The following is a 19230-nucleotide window of genomic DNA, read 5'->3' as shown; positions in this document are numbered from 1 at the left end:
TCATAATGCACAATATTTCCAGATTGAGATGGAGAGAACATTGTGTCATGTTCAGGGAATGGGTATAAATTAGTACATGGCTATTTCATATTTGGATCAATGATCTTAACCTTAAAGACCTTGCAATCAAAATCAAATCAAAATCCCAGTTCCTCAAGATGATGCCTCTTATCATACGCTATATATGGTGAATAACATGTCCTTTTCCAGAGAACTCGAAGTAAAAGCTTATGAAGGTTTCAGCAGGGAAATGTTAAAAGGTTTAAATGCTGATAATGCAGAAGATGCTCTATGCTAACAGTACAACAGTTTCAGATGTTTGTTTGTATCCCTCTCTACAAGGTAGATGTCACCTCACTAAATAACAAGGATTTAATTATATACTTCTTAGCACTCTGCAGAAAAGTCAGAAACCATAACGTTGAAAAAGATCTTTAATTTCACATTGATAAAATTAGTGCAGCATGAACTTGCTCTCTGTTGTACAAAAAGGAAATCCAAATAACTTCGACGAGATAGATCCCAGGGTCCTGAGGGAATTGGCTGATGTAGTTGCTAAGCCACTCTACATCATATTTGAAAAGCCACGGCAGTCAGGCGAAGTCCCCAGTGACTTAGGAAAAGGGAATATCACACCTTTTTTTAAAAAGGGTAATAAAGAGGAGCCTGGGAACTACTGAGCAGTCAGCCTCTAGTGCAAGATGTCCCTCCTTAAGGCAGGAGGGTTGGACTAGATCTTCAAAGGTCCCTTCCAACCCAGATCATTCTATGATTCTGTAAGAAAAGTAAGCGTTCTAGGAAAAGCAGATTCTTATGTGCTGTTCCTGTATCTGACTAAATAGTTTAATCTATATTAAAATTAATATTCTTATTATGGAATTAAAATATAAAGACTTGGTATGAGTCTGTAATAGGTGAGTAGATTGAGAATAGTTTTAAATGTTTAGGTTACAAGGTTTGTGTGTTGTAGAACTTTTAAATGGAGCGTAAAAAATGACTGTGATAGTTCTTTTCTTCTCAAACTAGAGGAACAGACAGGTCACTCTGAAATGCAGCTGGTGAGAGGACATTGCATGGAAGCCTCACTGAAAGAAATGAGAACCCTTTACCCTGTGGTGTACACTCAACACTACTGGACTCAGGCTGAGCATCAGTTCTTGGATTAAGCAAAAAAAAAAAAAAGTTTTTTTGTGTGTTTTAGCACCAAAATAGAAGAGCCACCTTTTCTGTTCTTCTCTTCTATTGTCTAGGTTTGAAGAAGAAAGGTTTGAATATTGGCATTTCCATCAATTTTCCTTTCTTCATGATACTCTCTCTCCATGGAAAGAAGTGATTAGCCTTAGGAAATAAAGAGAAAAGAAATTGCTTTCTGCTATTATTTAAAAGCATTGTGACAAGAAATTGCTAACTTTAGCCCTCAATTCTGGTGTATACTAGGCCAATGATGAGCAGCGAAAATGGTGAACAGAAAGCAGCTATTCTTTCTGAGGCCATCACAAACAACTGAACAGTGGGTAATGGAGAAAACCAACAGAGAAAATTACAAAGAACAAAGTTGACATTGCCAGAAACTTTACAGGTACTGGCTCCCTCCATTTGCCTTAATGTATCTTAGATATTCAATGGCTGGACAACCTGAGACCTTTAGTTTGACATTTTATAAAGTGCGCTGTTTTAACAGACTTTGCTTTTTTTTTTTTTTTTTAAATGACACAAGTTATAATCATCTTTTACTTACAAAATGAGCAAAAGTTGAGAGGTATTAATAAAGGTTCTATTTTTATCAAGGAGAAGAAAATGTTCTTAAAGGACCCTGAGCCTCTCTAGCAGTTATATACAGGGAGAGAGAAAGCTGAGCTTGTTCTAAGTTGAGGTATTTTTAAATTGTTTTTTTAAAATGCATGTTCTGCAGTTATTAACTGAATGGAAATAAGCATTGTACATGAGTGAATTTTTCTTTAGTTAGAAAAGATGGAAGATTTCTAACTGAAACTTGGCTTGATTTGGAGACACCTACCTTACAGCATTTCAAGGTTTGCTATGGTAAAATCTCCCTCAGTTTTTCCCACAAAGTGCCATGGACATCTTATTTTGCATGACATTTGTAGCTATAACTTTCTGGGACAGATGATGCCCTGCTAGCTAGTAACCAGAATTGTTTGAAACACTGTGGAAAAAAAACCTATGCTGGAATCAAGTGTGTGCATCTTTCAGCCCAAATTCCCCATCTGGTAGCAGCATTTCAGTTGGAAGCAGCTCAGATGAACAGGAGAGACATTGTCATTAGAAGGCAAACTGCAGCATGGTGGGGAGCTGTTCAGCTCTCTAAACTGGTATTAGCTGAATACTGCTAAGCATCTTTTTTTTTTTTCCCCATGCCAACATTTTCAATTACAGAATTTCTAACTGTGAGCAGAATGTTTGAAACCATGGCCACTGTCTCTCAGGACAGCGACAGAAAAAGATACGCGCTAGATGGTCGTTTGAGGAATCTGGAGAGCCACTCCATTTCTAAATTAGACTTTTTCTCCGAGTTGGATGTGAGACCAAAATGAGAAGATTAGTTGTTCTTAAACAGCCAATTGTTTGAAAATTCTTGCATCAAAACTGCCTACTCTCTTTCATAAATAATAGACACAAACAATAATCCATAACAGCATATGTGACTTGAAATATGACTGACTACATAGAATCATAAGAATTGATATCGGCCTCTGAGAACACGAGGAGCTGTTTCTCAAACTGACAAGGCCTCTACTGTGGCTCATTAGCAGAAGTAGTTGCATTTGGTCTGTTTCATGTCTTAACCCTGTAGGAGAGGCTATTCCAAAATGAAAAACAGTGCAAATGTGGTATTTAATTTGAGATGCATGATGTCCTGCATATATAAGTCATTTTTATACATGAGTGTAAAGATAGAAGCTAACGATTGAGGAACACTGTTTTGCATTGAGAATTTGTTTAGATCTGTGATTCCTGATTGTTTGTCATCCTAGGTACTAGAAGTTACTGAATCTGGCAGCCGGATGGATGCAAGGCTGCTGTGGGTCTGTCTTCACATTCGGACTGTAGCAAGGCAGAGCTCATATTTCTGAGAGAGTGAGACACACGCACACAGACGGCTGCACAGAGCAACATAAATAGACCACCGTGCCCTATCAGCACCCACATGAACACACAGCACTCACACAAATACAGCACAGGCTGCCTCACCCTGTTCTTATCTTCAGCTGATTAGGATTAAAGTCTGCTAGAGGCATGTGTGTGTGTGTACATCTATGGTTGCATACACAACATGGAACACTTCAGTAGCTGGCCTTAGATAATCTATCCACTAGCTGGACCCAGATCTGACTGGTGTTTCCAGTTGCTGGCACCCAAACAGAAGACCCTTGGAGATTTGCAGCCCTACTCTAATTGCTGGTACTCAGACCTCTTCTACTTGCTGGCCAGTCGAGCTTGAAGTTAACTTTCGTTCACACATACACACTGAAAAGAGGGAGCACACCTAAATGGAAGATATTTAGAAATGGATTTAATGAGAAAATAGGACAGACTTCAGTGATCGAGGTCAGGACAAACACGCTGACCAGCTAGCTATTTTCAGTCAACCAGTTCCTTTTACCTCTTTTTTCCTCTGTCTTCCACTTGTTCCTCCCTGATCCACCTTGATCCCTCCCTTTCCCTGCCTTTATTCCCTCCCCTAAATGTTCCATAGGAAGTCTCATCCATTTAAACAACCCCCTTAACACATCCCATAATAAATTTTAAACCATCCAAAAATGTTCTTTCCCTTGCTTCTCTTAATGAGCTGTCCCGCCCTGTAGGCAATAACCCCCGTTAGCCTGCAGAGCGTTCTGAGGTAGCTTTCTCAGTTGACTCATCTGGATGGATTTTGCACTGGGACAAGGGGTGTCTGCAGTGCTTTGCTGCCCCTAACGGGGCTTTTAAATGGCTGGTTAAATAAATCCACGGGATGTTTAAGGCCACAAGTTTTAACAGTATTTATGCCAGCCTGTAAGGAAGCAAATCCTTGCCCAAATTCTGCACTCTTCTCAATGAAAGAATACCATGTTTACTTGAACACTGAACTGGAATAAGAATCAACAACATAATGTAATTACGGTAAATAAGTAGATACACAGTTTGCACCAGATTGCTGATGGAAGCCTCCATTAGAGCTATTACATTCTTCTGTTGAGGAAATGAAATGCAAATGCTTCTGTAGAATTGTGTGGTACTGTATGTTTTCTCTGATGATATTCTGACTTACAGGAACGGTTTCTAACCGAAAGATTTATTTTTTAAATAGAAGTGCAGGTGGGAGTCAGGCACAATGAGATTTCCTGCTTCACTAGCTAACCTTATGCAGATTAATGATTCACTTCAGCTCTATCTGAATAATATTAGTCTAGCAAATTATCCTGTATAGCAGGATGCACTTTTCTATGTCTTATGAGGCATTCATAAGAAGATACAGTGCTATAACTTAGGGAACTGTTCCTCACAATATGTGCTTCACAGACCTCACTGCTGGGACAATTACCAGTGAAAATGAGACCCAAGACTCATTTTGTTTCTCATCTTGAGGATTATGTTGTCTATAATTTGGGAAAGGCTTAAAGGACTATTTAGACTATTTCCCTCCCACCCCCATAATTACACTATCGTCACATGAGCAGAGCAAGTAGAAAAAAGCACCAGCTGCACTTTGGCAGCTGTGTTAATGGACTATTACATGCTACTAGGCAGCTTGGTATTGCTCCGTTTTCACATTTGCATCAGCAAACTTTGGTCTCCAGGTTGCATTCTGTTGCACCTGTACAAAACCAGATGTGCTCTAAGATTGTACAATTATTACATCAACTGACACGTGTCAGCTTATTGATGCTATTTGAAAAGTAAACCAGGCATGCTCTGTCAATTACCCTGTGGGAATAGAACCTCAGTGTTACAATTTACTAAGAAACATGGCTCCAGAAATCGGAGCAGGTTCACTTTTTTTGATTGTGGAAATAAATACAGCAAAACTCTGTGATACATTACACTTTATTGGTATTAGTATTCTCATGCCACTAGGCTCTTGCTGGTTGTATTGTAGTAAGCAGAACACCATTTGCTAAGCAACTCCACAGTAAAAGAGGGGTTACACTTGCACCTGGAGAAAGACAGTTTTCCAATCGGTTGGAAAGTTAGTGTTGCTTCCATGACATTGACTTGCTTTGAGAATCATCATACAGCTGCCATTAATTTTAGTCTGTTTCTTCTGCACTAGTTGTTACTGTCAACTTGTTCAGAAAGCACATTAAAGGATGGAATACACTATGCTTGTTGTCTGTGTCATAGCGCTGTGATGAGTTGGTAGTGACTAATGTAACTCTCTAAGCTGGCACAGCCGTCTTCCTGATTCATGCTAAAGCTTTACAGGTCTAGCTGTCCCCCAAAGAAGAGGTGTTTCTGAGAAGCAGGGATTAGCATCCTGTACTTTCTTCAGCCTAGCCTTAGCGAGAAAGATCAGGAATAATATCAACCAGGCCATGATTTTGATGCACGTGCTTGTTCATCTTCCCCTGACTGCAGTTAGCATTAACAGCCTACCAATGTTTAAAAATTCGGGTCTTTAGTTCCAGCTCTGCTTCTCTGCCCAGGAGATAATTTTGTTTTATACAAAACAGTCTTTCAGTTCCACTCGTGAATAGAGACTTAAAAGAGAATGTTTCGCATGTCAGTGGGTTACCAATAGCTCGGTGCTGTTGCAGATGCCACTACAGGAACACTCAAAGTCTAGGACAGTAGTAGTAGTCTGGATCAGGCCAAAAACTGTAACTGAGTAGTAGTTAAAAACAGCCCTTCATGTGTATTCTTTTATTTACCTTAACAACCTTTTTTCCTTGTCAAGTTTAGATTAAGAGAAATAATGTCCACCCCACTATGACCTGCAATATGCTGTTTCCACTCCTCTGCTTTTTTTATAAAATTTTGTTGCAGTTTCATTTACAAAGTATGCTAAGAATAGTCAAAGCCAAGGGTATATAATAAATTGCAGTCAAACAGTACGCTATCCCAAAAGGTAAGAAAGAAGACTTCAAACAAATTTCAGCAGAATGTGCAGGAAGTGTTATTGAAATAGGGCTCTAATTTGAAATGTCACTGTAGAAAGTTTCACTCTCCCACACAGCCTAGTACTTTAAAGTAAGCAAACAAAAAAAGGCTTCCTGTTGATTATGCCTCTTGGCCGCACAGAGCCAACGCATCCAAGATGTTTGCAGAGCTAAATGGTTTTTTGGCAGTATTTAGCACTGAATCTTCTGTGAAGTTTTGCAGATTTTAGGACTTCCACAAAGGAAACTATGTATGAACACCTAAGATTATGAGTTTATTGTCAGCTGTGTCCTAAACCACAGATCTTCCACGGTAGAAGCCCTAGCAATGTGTTTAACCTTAGCTGTTATAATTTTAACATATAAGGAATAGTCTTATTATGAGAACTTGGGGTAAAATACTTAAATTTTTTTTTTTAAAGTATTTAGAAGTACTGTAGAATGAAACCTCTATTCTGAACGGCTGGAGCTGAGAGAGTTTATGTGGTTTGACTAGATAATGCTGGTGGAAAAAAAATTTATACTGGGCATTGCATTCTTTACTCATGCAAAGGACAATGTACAAAATAACTCTTGATATACTAGTTCCTTAAAATACACCTGTTGCTCATTATCTCCCTTAGGAAATAATTAAACACTCCAGCTATTTTCTTTCATTTCAAAGAGCTTAACTGGGGGGCGGGGAACAGTTTGGAGAGGTATATTAACGTTGTGTTTATTGTAAACAGTATTGGTGACACTGGGCCGGTATTGTTACAGTTACAGTTATTTGTGGCCGCAATGGAATATATCTATAAATGAGTTTAAGAGAGGAAAGGGCATATGTGAAACGGGACAAGTGATTGTATGATTCCCGTTGAAACGCAGGTTTCTCCTTGTCTCTGGAGATATTCTTTTATGCTGTTGAAGGAAAACATTGATAACTTGAGATAATCCTCCACGAATGCAGTTACACACATGTTTTTCAGGTCAAGATAAATACAGCCTCACCCACTTCTTATTCCCACTGAAAAACTTTGATTGTTAGTGATTTGACTTCCTGACTGAAGCTATTGTGGATCTCACCATGTTCTCAGCATCTACACAGAACGCAGGAATGATAATTGGAGATAAACGTCTTCTTTGCCTCCATCATCAGAAGTACTGTAGTATTTGCAGTAATCTGCCACTTAACATAATATCTATTTTCTAATAAAGCTGGTGGTTATTAAAAAAACTGATTTGAGTCTTCTTACTGTTTCTTTCATTGATTACTGTAGGATCTTCTTTCACCAGCGTTACTGATTGTCTAAGCATTCACAACAGATTTCGTGTGGACTAAGTCTGAATCATGCAGCTTTTTTACAACGATTATCCAATATAGAAAACATTAAGTATTAAATCAACACTGTTCTCTCCATGGTACCCTCTGGCATCCTCATGTACAGACTCACAGCACTGCATCTTAAAAATAGCAACTTGCTATATGTTCTGCCTTTCTAATGGAAATAGCTGTTTCCTTTCCTTAGCTTCAGTTCTAGCTCTGTAGCATCTAGATGTTATTAGGTTAAAAAACCCAAAACAAAACAAAACTGTGTCACTAACCTATGTAATTCTGCAATTGCAAATGTATTGTTTGTGGCTTGCATTCCAGCAAGCCTGTAAACAGAAATAAACCTTGATAAATCAATTGAATAGGCAGGTGAAATGGACCATAATGAGCATTGATTACATGCTTACATTCTGTTTATAGTGATATTTGATGTGTCTCTGTCCTATAAAACTTATTTATGGCCACAGTGCCGAGTCATGTGATTGAAACAAGACTGTTTTATAGAATGATTTCAGCATGATGTGATTACCTTTCAATACCTTAAACTTACATTTTTTCTTAACAGCGATAAAGTTATAACAGACTTTGCAAACTCTTAATCATTGCAGAAAATGTATGTCTATAAATACACATACAGAAACAAACCCACTTCTACAAATTGAAAATACTTGAAAACAAACTTTGCAAACATTTGGCTGAAACTGCAGCTTAGCAATTACCTACTAAGTTATGTATAATTTAGAGTGCTTTTTAATTCTGTTTTCAAAGTCTCTATTGGCCTAATGCAACTAATCTTTTTTCAGAAATGTTAATGGAGAATTTATTTCTGTAGTTAAAGAGTTTCAATGGAAGCTGAGGCCATATTGCATTTTTAGGGAAAAAAAAATCAACCATTGTCATATTTACTGTTCTTAGTCTGGTAGCTGTCAAGAAATCAAAATGAATTTATAATTATGTATTTACATATATTGTAATGATTCGTCTATTTTTCAGGTTTTCCAGATTGCATATGTTATTGTGAAAGCAGCTAACTCACCTCGACCTGGGAACTGGATATTAGAACGTTCGCTGGATGGTGTAGACTATCAACCATGGCAGTATTATGCTATCACAGACAGTGAGTGCCTGACACGCTACAACATTCATCCCCGTCCTGGAACTCCATCCTATATAAAAGATGATGAAGTCATATGCACTTCTTATTATTCCAAAATCCATCCTCTGGAGAACGGAGAGGTAAGATCAGATGTTATTCCATGCACTGTAACCTGGCAGAAAAACCCCCCTTTGCTTAATTGGCAAATATCTGCTTTGAGTAGACAGAACGTTTTGGTATGCTTGAAAAAAGGGGAGGTAGTCTATTTGCAATTTAAAAAAATTCATCTTACGTGGTCCTATATAAACGCATACAAGGCACACTCTAATAACCATATTATACAAAGTAAATCAAGAGATAAAAGAGTTATTAGGTAGAAGCAGGCCCTAGTACTTTCAGACAACTTCAGGTGCTTGAAGCATGTTCCCGTGTCACTTGTGAACAAAGGTGAGAATACGGGGAAAAATCATGGTCCCAGTGAAGTCATTAGAAGACCTTTCTTTGAGTCACATTTTCAGTCCCTGTGTAAAAGCTAGGATGTTAAATGGTAATGATTTTACTCAGCGTTTAATTTATTTCATTTAAGAGCTTGTAACTGACACTCTGCCCCTGCATATACCTATTCATTTTTCTCCTGTGAGAGGCCTCTGCTATTTCGTCGTGAATCCAGGCACATGAATCCTGTACCAGTCATTTGTTTTAACTGAGGGTGTAGAAAAGATGTGGTGGATGTGAGAATGAGAATCTGTGGTTGAAAGAACAAGGCAAATGTAACAACTGTAGCTGAAAATACAGTATTTTCAGCCACTTAAAATGAAGAGAGGGAAAGCCATGTGTACCAAATTCCAACAACTGTATATTTTTTTCACAGGTTTTTTTCCAACACTTGCTTTGCACACAACGTGGTAATTCAAGGAAATAACGTGACTTGAATGTGCAATAGAGCTGAAGTATTTATTTATTTACAGATTCTTTGATATCTAATGATGTTCTGTGAAATTTTAGCCTCAATATTTATCCTTCTGTTAATTTTTTCTGTCCCACTTTTTTAATGGCTTATCTCCATATAAAGAGGTACAAACTTACTATCTTTTGTTCCTCTACATGCAAAGCAACATTCACATGCAAAATTGTTAATACAATTGTTTTTGAGTACTGGATATAGATATGTATGGTTTGTTTACGGTCACAGGAAATTTCCAACGCCAGCTGCAAAAATAGAAGAATACAGCTTTCAATGAAAATGTCCTGCTGATATACTTTAAAAAGATGTAAGCTTGGATCTAAAGGACTCTCATATGAGTTATCAGATATGAAATCAGTTGCACATCTAGGAGAAATCATCGCAAATACTTTGTGTTTGTATTTGTGTCATTTGAATGGGTATTTGTTCTTGCAAATCTAGCGGGAGCAGATAAAGTGACATTAAAAGAAACAGCGATACATATGTGCTACGTTTTCAGAATGTTTCCAACTGGGTGCTTTTTGAGGGGTGAACAGAACATGAGTTAGCAGTTTATCACTTGCGAAGAAATTTTATACAGTTTCTTTGGGAGAACATGTCTGCACTGAAAATATAATGCTGAAGTAATTATTCCAATAATTAATTTCATTTACATTGTTTAGTTTCTTTGATTATCTAATTCTCTTGCAGACAGATATTGATTCCAGTAGTCTACTGTCCTCTCGGTTAAACCGGTGCCTCCCTGTGTTCTTCATTGGCTGAGTTAAACAGTGAAGGGCTTTTATTCAGCATGCTGGTATATAACTGTGACTGTAACATTGGCTTAAGTCCTGCTGAACCGAGTGGAACTTAAGTGATCTTAAGTGTGCAATCAATAATTTTTAACTTGGCCTGATGTGCAGTAATTGGTGTTCTGTCCTGAACCTAGTAAATGATCAGCATCTGATAAACAGTTTCTTTAAACAGCCAGAAGACTTTGAAGGGAGGAATGCATCTGTTCCATTCCACTTGGAAAAGGGGAATTGTTAGATACAGGCATGCTCTATGAAAGGCATATGATTCAAGCCACCCTAAATTAATCTTACCTCACACAAGTAGTTATTAATCTGAGATATGGCCCTAATAGAGAGAGAACACCTTGAAATGAAAAGCCTAAAGCTTAACTTTTATAGCGACTGGAAGAGTATCATTCCACATGAATTAATCAGCTTACATTTTTAACAATAACAATATTCTTTTCATAAGTAAAACACTGGTTTCACCTGTCTGAGTAGCTATAGACTGCATTATGAAATATGTAGCATTAACACAGAATTAACCCAGGTTAATGCTTTTTCATATTTCATCAAACATGTAACATGAAAAATAATGCAATTCATTCCAATATCAGATTTACTTGCCATTGTGTTGTAGGTGGTATTTGCCTGGCTCCTGGTCTTTCAGTGGAACTACATCTGCATATCATTTATTTTTGTTCCAGGGTAGGACTTTTGTTCTATGTATCAGACATTACAGACATTTTGTAAGACTGACAGAGTTATGAAATGTACATTAAGTACCTTTCCTTTGCTTCAAAACCCATGAGCTATTTAGGCACACCATTCTGGTGTACACTCAGGAAACCTGATAAAGTGCAGAAGGAGCATAGGTCAGCAAGGCAGTTCCAAAGCCAAATCTACATCTACAGTAGTGTCTTAAGTTAAAGCTTGTCATTGTAGAAAAAGCAGAATATGTTTTTTTCATGTATACTTTCAACAAACATTTTAGTCAGTGACTTGCTTGATTAGAGTATTTCCAGAAATGTCAATTCTAAGCAAAATGTTTTGGGCGTTTAATAGTGTCAATATTTGAGAGTAATATCCTCTTGGTCAATCACAGAATCAAAACCAACAACAACTAGAACAACAACAACAAAAAGACAACAAACAAACAAAAACCCATTGTGATTTATCTTCAGGTCAGTGTAACTAGCACAGGTTTAAGTTTGCTCGGTCAAATGTGAATAAACATTCTGTAGACCAAGAATTTTTTGCATAAAATAATTTTATTGAATATTTTAATGAATTAATGGAAAATTACATAATGACAGCTTCTGAATGAACAAAACCGAGAAATTATCAAATAAGGAATTTTCTCTAAAAGTGTAGACCTGAATGCAGAAAGGTTGTTAGCATTCCAGTTTCCATACTGTCTAAGATCAGTGATACCTGAAAAAATCATAGGGAGACCAGAGTGTCTCTGTATCACACTGGCAAAGGTAGGCTTTTAGCATTTATGTTTCTGGTATGCCATCAATAAATGTAGATGCTAAAGTTTCCCAAAACAGTATTTCAAAATGAAAAAGCAAGTTCCACTGTCTCGGTGTCCCCAAGCCAGAAAAAGAACTGAAAGAGATCAGTTACATTAATGAGTTACTCATTAACTTTTACTGAATTGATGTTTCTTGCTTTAATGGTAATTTTTTTTGGCACTAACTGAGAAAGAGTCATTTATGTAAGGGTTAATAACTGGTGGGATGACGCTGCTATTTTTGGGTAATGAAGAATGCCCATTTTGTGACATTTTCATCTTTACTTGAACACCATATCAGAATGTTATTTCTTTTTTTCTTTATTTCCTCAGATGATCATTAGGTTGAGAACTAAAAATTAGTGGGTTACCATAGTGATTTTTGCTTCATTTCCCTGACACAGGAGCCTCTGGTGTTTGCATCTAGTTTGTACCTTTTTTATTGAAATCTTGCTTCTTCTGCTAGACTACAATTTGTGTCACAGCTTCTTTACCTTGATGACTAGGTGGATGTAAGGCTCTGGACATTAACTTTCAATGTAATAATTTTTTTTTTCCATGAGGTGTATGAAGATTTCTTTTAGTAAATGCTTGTTTGAACTAGCATGTATAATATTTGTATTTTTATACATGGGAATCTTCCCTCTTGCTTGCAGTTGTTTCAAAGCTGGACTCTCTGAAGACTTCAGGTGCACCAGTTGATCACTATAACATGTTAGAAAATGTATATCTTTTCTTAGAAAATGACACATTTTACCTGACCTGTAGTTTGATAAGAAATGAAATAGGAGGTTACACTTAGAAAAAGCATTCTTCAAACATACATAGATTTAGAGTATTTTGAATAGGCTAGGAGAAAATATTTAGGTCAAAAATAATTGTGTTTTGTTGTTTCTTTAATATAAAGTAATTCTCTGTGCAAGCAGAGATTGAAAATCAAATCCAGTGAAGACAGTGGGTGAAGGGTTTAATTAATCTCATAGGAAAGCACTTGCTTTTACTAAGAAGTCAAGAAGAAAAAACCTCGTATTCTGGGAAACATTGACTTTCTCTACAATGAGGCTTTCTGAAAGTATAAAAAGCAAGGGGAAGGGTGTGAATTTAATTCCCACTTTATTAAATCTTAATTGGAATAGCCAATTGACTTCCTAGTCCATATTAGTGTCATCACATAGAGGACTTCTGACAGAAAGTTGTTTTTCAAAAATTATAATCATTATTGCTGTGTGGAAGGTATGTAAACTTACAAGGAGAAGAAATCCCTCCCTCTTTGTGGTGGGCAGAATCTGTCTTCAGAAGATGCTGCCTCAAAGAATATTTCTGCAGTTGAGTAGAGTTTAGGTTACACAGAAGTTACAAATGCTGAGCATTATTTGTCAGTTTGGTAGGCAGATTTAATATGACAAGGAGGGATTAAGAGCAGAAGCTGAAGTGGCTATAGATAAGGAATACTTTTCCTTCAAAAGTGTTTGTGTGTGTGTGGGTGTAGCCGGTGGAAAAATCTCTTGGCAGGACACAGAGATAACACTGGGCTCTTTTTCAATCCCGGTTGCCCTTTGCCAGTATTATCAGATACAAGGTGTGCTCCTGAAGTTCTTGCTCAGGGTAGTATTGCTATCTAGTTTCTACTTTCTGGTTATGTATTCTGCACTTGCTCTTAACCTTGTTGTAAAGACTAAATGAACAGGACAACGATGTTGAGACCCTTCCTAGATGTTTTTGACTCTTACCCAAGACAGAGATAGGTTAGAGATCTGTCTTACACTGTCTGGCTCTTTCTTCAAGAACGCATTCAGCTTACCTTTCTTGTAGTCAAGGAGGAAAGGAGTTGAAAATACTAACAATGTCAGTACTAATGGGGGGGGGGGGGGGCAGTGGGGAAGATTAGTTAAACATTCATTTATCCCTTACAAAAGCTTTTACATTTATAATTTTTTTTTAATCTCATACCTCCCCATCACCAAATCCACTTGTGCAATTGTGAGCTTTTTGGCTTTCCATCACATTGTTACTTTTTTTGTTGTATTTCATGGAAGAATGAAACTGAGATGTAGATTAGCTGTATCAGGATGCCATGAACATCACTCCCTGCTAATTGCTGCAATACTAATTTGGTATCATGAGAAGGAATACATAAATGCATCTCTGCTACAAATTGTAACTGATGAAGAAAGATATATATTTGTAATCATCCTAACAAGGCAATGGAGAGGTGAAATTTCAGAATTAATTTAATATTTCCTTGTACTGAATAAGAGAAACAATCTCCGATCCTCCTGCGTGAGATGCTTTTCATATGTTACTTTCAGTTGCTGAGAATGATCTACCATGACAATTAAAGACTGAAAGACTGAAAGGTGTTAGCCCTGTATTTGAAGGAAAGTAATCTGATTCTAGAAATGAGAATGCCACCTAATTGCAGTATGCCAAGTGTATCAAATTTACAAAATGGTTGTCTAGATGCTTCAGATCAAACACAGCCTTGGGTGTTGCTTGTTTCTTTTCAGCAAGTGGCATTTGTGAAGCAATCGATGTGACTGTCAGATAGTTGATATAACTATATTGATAATGACTATTAGACTATTATTAAGGCAGTAATAGAGTTGCACATCTGCTATTTACACATTTTTGAGTAGCACAGCCCAAATGCACGTTTAACATGACTAATCAGTGTTTAAGCACTGGGTCATTTACTTCAACAATGTCAACCTACATTCAGCATTACATTTCTTGTGTAGACTTAAGCAAATAAAAAAAATAAAATTATATCCACAGAGGAATATGCAGTATTTTTGTAATACTGTTTTTTAATAAGTAAAACAGTGCATGAAAATTGATTTAAAAATAGCTTAGGTATTAGAGCTGTATTTTATATGCAACACTTTCTCAGCTCATGGGATTTCCTCATCCTAATGTGTTTTGCACATTTCATACTGTTGATGAATCCATATTCCAAATACTTTTCCATCCTTGCCTCAGACCCCTCTGGAGTGCTTGCATTCCTAACATCCTTTGGCAATTAGTTCCATATATCTGGTACCTGTTGTACAAAGAATCACGTCCTTTTGTTTCATTTTACTTGGGTACCACTGGTTTCATTTGATGAACCGCAATTCTTGTACTGAAAGATTTGGTGAGCAGTCAGTCTGTAACCACTTCCCTCACGTCATTTATCATTTTACAGATTTCCATCATATTTTTACTTGTCATCTATTTTCCAGGCTGAAGAGTCCTACCCTATTCTGTTGGGTGTTTTATACAGAAAATATTCATTCATTTCATCATCTTCTTGACCTTCTCTGAACTTTTTCCAGTATGTATACACTCATTTTAACATGAGGTGACAGTGGTATTCAAGGTGTGGGTGAACCGTGGATTTATAGTGGTCTAATGATGTTTCCTACCTGTGATTTCCTAAAAGCTTGCTTCTGATTTGCTATTTTGGATTGCTGCTGAGCATTGTTGCTCACTGAAGTCTAATGTTTCTTCTAGGAAAAAAATAATAAAGGTGTCACTTAAAAATATGAAGAGCTTACCCCTAAATTCTGTGCCACTTCTGCCTCACTGGCTTCCTTTCCAACTTCAGCTGTTAAAATTCCCACTTAGCTTCCTTTCTCTTGCTGATCTTTTAATCCTTTTTCACCTCTTCATGATGCCTACCTACCAGATCATATAGACTTCCTCTCTAATTTTTTTGTTTAAAATAATTTTTGCTTCAAATTTACTTACCTTATGTAGTTCTGAGAGGTTCACTTTTCTCATCTTTCCTACAGTTCTTAAAGGACTAAGATGCCAAAGCAGCGAATGAAGTGCAGATACTTGAATAGATAGACAGATATGAGTATTTTGTGTTGTGTAAACCATTTGAATGGACCGTGTCATACCTCACATGTCTATATAAATATCATTAGTGTGATTCTACTGCCAGACTGATGCCAGGTATTAAATTGAACTTCTAGATGTCTTCTCTATTTCTTCTGAAAGCATATGGTGCTCATGTAGTATTTGTGCAGGCCTTTATGAGAGTTTGTTAAGACTTCTGCAGCATGAAACTTTAACCTTGTTCTGTGTAAGAATTCAGCCCAGAGAAAGGTCATGTCTTTACAGTGGGAGGGCTAGTACTAACAGATCATGTTAGCAAATTTCCTGAGGGGGAATTTCAGACATTGATTCTTGAGCAAGAGAGAATACTGGGCAGTAGATTCAATTGGTGTGGCCTCACTTTGAATACTGTGTGTAGTTCTGGTCCCCACAATTTAAAAAGGATGTTAAGGTACTTGAATGTGTCCAGAAGAGGACAACAAAGCTGGTGAAAGGGCTGGAAGGAATGTCCTATGAGGAGCGGCTAAGGACTTCAGAGAAAAGGAGACTGAGGGGCGACCTCATTCTTTCTACGGCTTCCTGAGGAGGGGAAGTGGAGAGGGAGGTGCTGATCTCTTCTCCCTAAGATCTAGTGACAGGATGTGTGGGAATGGTTCAAAGCTGCGCCAGGGGAGGTTTAGACTGGACATTAGGAAGCATTTCTTTACCGAGAGGGTGGTCAAACACTGGAACAGGCTTCCTAGAGAGGCGGTCGATGCCCCAAGCCTGTCAGTGTTTAAGAGGCATTTGGACAATGCCCTTAACAACATGCTTTAACTTTTGGTCAGCCTTGAATTGATCAGGCAGTTGGACTAGATGATCGTTGTAGGTCCCTTCCAACTGAAATAGTCTGTTCTAGTCTATTCTAGTCTAATTCAGCTTCCTCATGTCTTTTTTTTTTTTTAAACCATATCGAGTGTTAAATGAAAAGTACTTGGCAATATTTTCAGAAAGATATTAACACTAATACATCATGCTTGTGAAGGATTTCTGAGATGACTAACTGTTGATCAGTAAACTGCGTAGTATTATTTCCGTGTTCACAAAGGTAAAAATTAGAGACCGAAAGACTTTGGCAAGAGCTGTCTGTCTGAACAACAGGGCCTAAGGTTCTCTGAGTCCCGATGCTAGCCTTTAACAAGAAAGTTCTTCCTGCCTACTGTATGTCTGTAGCCAGCACTAAGGCTGAAGCAGGGGACTGACAGGGAGGAGAGTTATGGTGGGAATTAAGTAACCTGTCTCCTTCCTTTTCCACAGATGAGTTTTCCTGTCACTGTTATTATAGTGGTGAGAATGATATTGCAATGAAGGTGATGCTTCAGTGCTGCTCCTTCAAACGCTTAACTACGATGGTAGCAATGTGAGGTCAAAAAAATAAAATACTGTTTCTGTGGTAATAAAGGCTAGTCTGTATGAGCACATTCATTAGTCTTTATTTTCTTTAGTCAAGTGGAAGTTCAAAGTGTGTACTAAGCACGTAAAGAAGAAAAATACACAGAAACAAGTTCCTTGATAGTGATGTTTTGTTATTTTGTTCACTTGCCATACTGCTTAAATGCTAGTATTCTGCCCCTTTTTAAACATGTCTCTATGCTCTGCCTCAGCTCACTTTGAACCTCCCCCACCTCCCAGTAATTTGCTGTCCGCTGAGCTACCCTCAGACCAAGGATGCCAGAACATTGAACTCTGCTACTTCCCAATGTTTTCTTGCTGGTTTTCTTCTCTTCATATCATAGTGCTTGTCCTGTTCATTGTAGTTTCATTGGCTCACAGAGAAGGAAGGGAAGAAAGAGACTTACAAATGGACTCTTTAAGTCCATTCTCCCCACAGCCAGATTTAATCCTTTTTCACTAGGAGTCTGAGACTGTCAATGCTAAGAGGACAGACGGTCAGAATTTTTGGAAGTACTCAAAATTGAAATGTATTCAGTTGCAGACTGAAAATTTTGTGATGACTTTTTTCCAATAATAAATGGTATAGATGCTACAGTGTTTCTAAAAAAATTGCATAAGAGTTTATGGATTGCAGTATTGATACTGTATTTATAATTCCTATTTTTAATTTGATCCTCTCAGCACCTAACCTGCATTCAGCATCTTGAATTTTTTGTGAAATCATTTTCTAGAATCTGAAGGGTCAGTTCCCCATGAATAAGAGTGATAGGCTTCTCTTCAATAGCATAAGATGTAGAAAAGGCATCTGTACAGTAAAAAGTAATGCCAGTAATATCTCTCTCCATGCCCTCAGCTGCAATCACCCTGGGTATTTCTCATGAGTATGCTAAATTTCCATATATTTGATGTCCATTTCTGTACATTTCCTTAGAGTATTTGTGCTTATGGCATATGTTGTTTTGTGCCAGTGTTTTGTTGATATATTGTCATTGCAAAAACTGGATGATACAAAAAACTAGCTAGCAATCTATTCTTAATGGATGAAACTGTTCAGAAACTTAAGCTGGTTCTATTTCCAGCATCAGAGTTTAGACCAAGGCATTAGTCAAAGACTAATGAATGCAGTCTGAGTTAGAAATTCCAAAGCAGGGTTCTGTGAAAAAGTTTTTTCAGCTTGACATCTGAACAGGGAGAATAACAATAATTTTAAATTATTCAGGTTTTTTTTCAAAACAGTGAAAGGGAAATTTTTATTTTCATCGATACGAGTTGTTTCATGCATGCAAAATCACAGAATCACAGAATCACTAAGGTTGGAAGAGACCTGTAAGATCATCAAGTCCAACCATCAACCAACAAACACCACCATGCCCATTAAACCATGTCCCACAATGCCTCGTCCACACATTCCTTGAACACCTCCAGGGATGGCGACTCCACCACTTCCCTGGGCAGTTTAATCTAGTGTCTCACCACTCTCAGTAAAGAAATTTTTCCTAATATCCAGTCTAAACCTCCCCTGGCGCAACTTGAGGCCATTTCCTCTTGTTCTGTCACTCGTCACTTGGGAGAAGAGACCAGCACCCACCTCTCTGCAACCCCCTTTCAGGTAATTGTAGAGAGCGATGAGGTCTCCCCTCAGCCTCCTCTTCTCCAGGCTGAACAACCCCAGTTCCCTCAGCCACTCCTCATAAGACTTGTGCTCCAGACCAAATGAAAACATTTGGTCATTTATTTTTTTTTTAAAAATGCAAAGACAATGAAAACAAATTTCACAAAACTGTGAATGGAAGACATGTGACAGTCTTTTGCCTAGAAAGCAAAAGAAAGCTTCAGCTGGTGGAGATCTTATCAGATGCACTCCTTGCATCCAAGAACATGTCCTGCTTCCCAGGTTTTTAGCACTGCTTCCCAGGTTTTTAGCATACTTTGAGTCAGGCTGTCTAGCCAGGTGGCATAGTTTCATTTTGTAAAAAATAAGGAATCAGGTTTTGTCATGGTTTAAGCCCAGTTGGCAACTAAGCACCACACAGCCGCTCGCTCACTCCCCCCAGGTGGGATGGGGGAGAGAATCAGAACAGTAAAAGTGAGAAAACTAATGGGTTGAGATAAATAAAGACAGTTTAATAGGTAAAGGAAAAGCTGCACAGGCAAGCAAAGCAAAACAAGGAATTCACCCACCACTTCCCATCAGCAGGCAGGTGTTCAGCCA

At 37.7% G+C, this 19230-nt stretch overlaps 1 protein-coding gene across 1 annotated transcript in view; it reads left to right on the top strand.

Moving 5' to 3' along the window:
• LAMA2 (laminin subunit alpha 2) overlaps positions 1 to 19230 on the top strand; it is a 287602-nt gene that overhangs the window by 18320 nt on the left and 250052 nt on the right. Inside the window, exon 4 of the mRNA XM_059831458.1 lies at positions 8407 to 8649. Coding sequence (XP_059687441.1) covers positions 8407 to 8649 — 243 coding nt within the window. The remainder of the gene's footprint in view (positions 1 to 8406; positions 8650 to 19230) is intronic.

The sequence above is a fragment of the Gavia stellata genome, chromosome 2, assembly GCF_030936135.1.
Source record: "Gavia stellata isolate bGavSte3 chromosome 2, bGavSte3.hap2, whole genome shotgun sequence".
NCBI classification, from domain to species: domain Eukaryota; kingdom Metazoa; phylum Chordata; class Aves; order Gaviiformes; family Gaviidae; genus Gavia; species Gavia stellata.
This window is presented reverse-complemented; position numbering and strand designations above follow the sequence as displayed.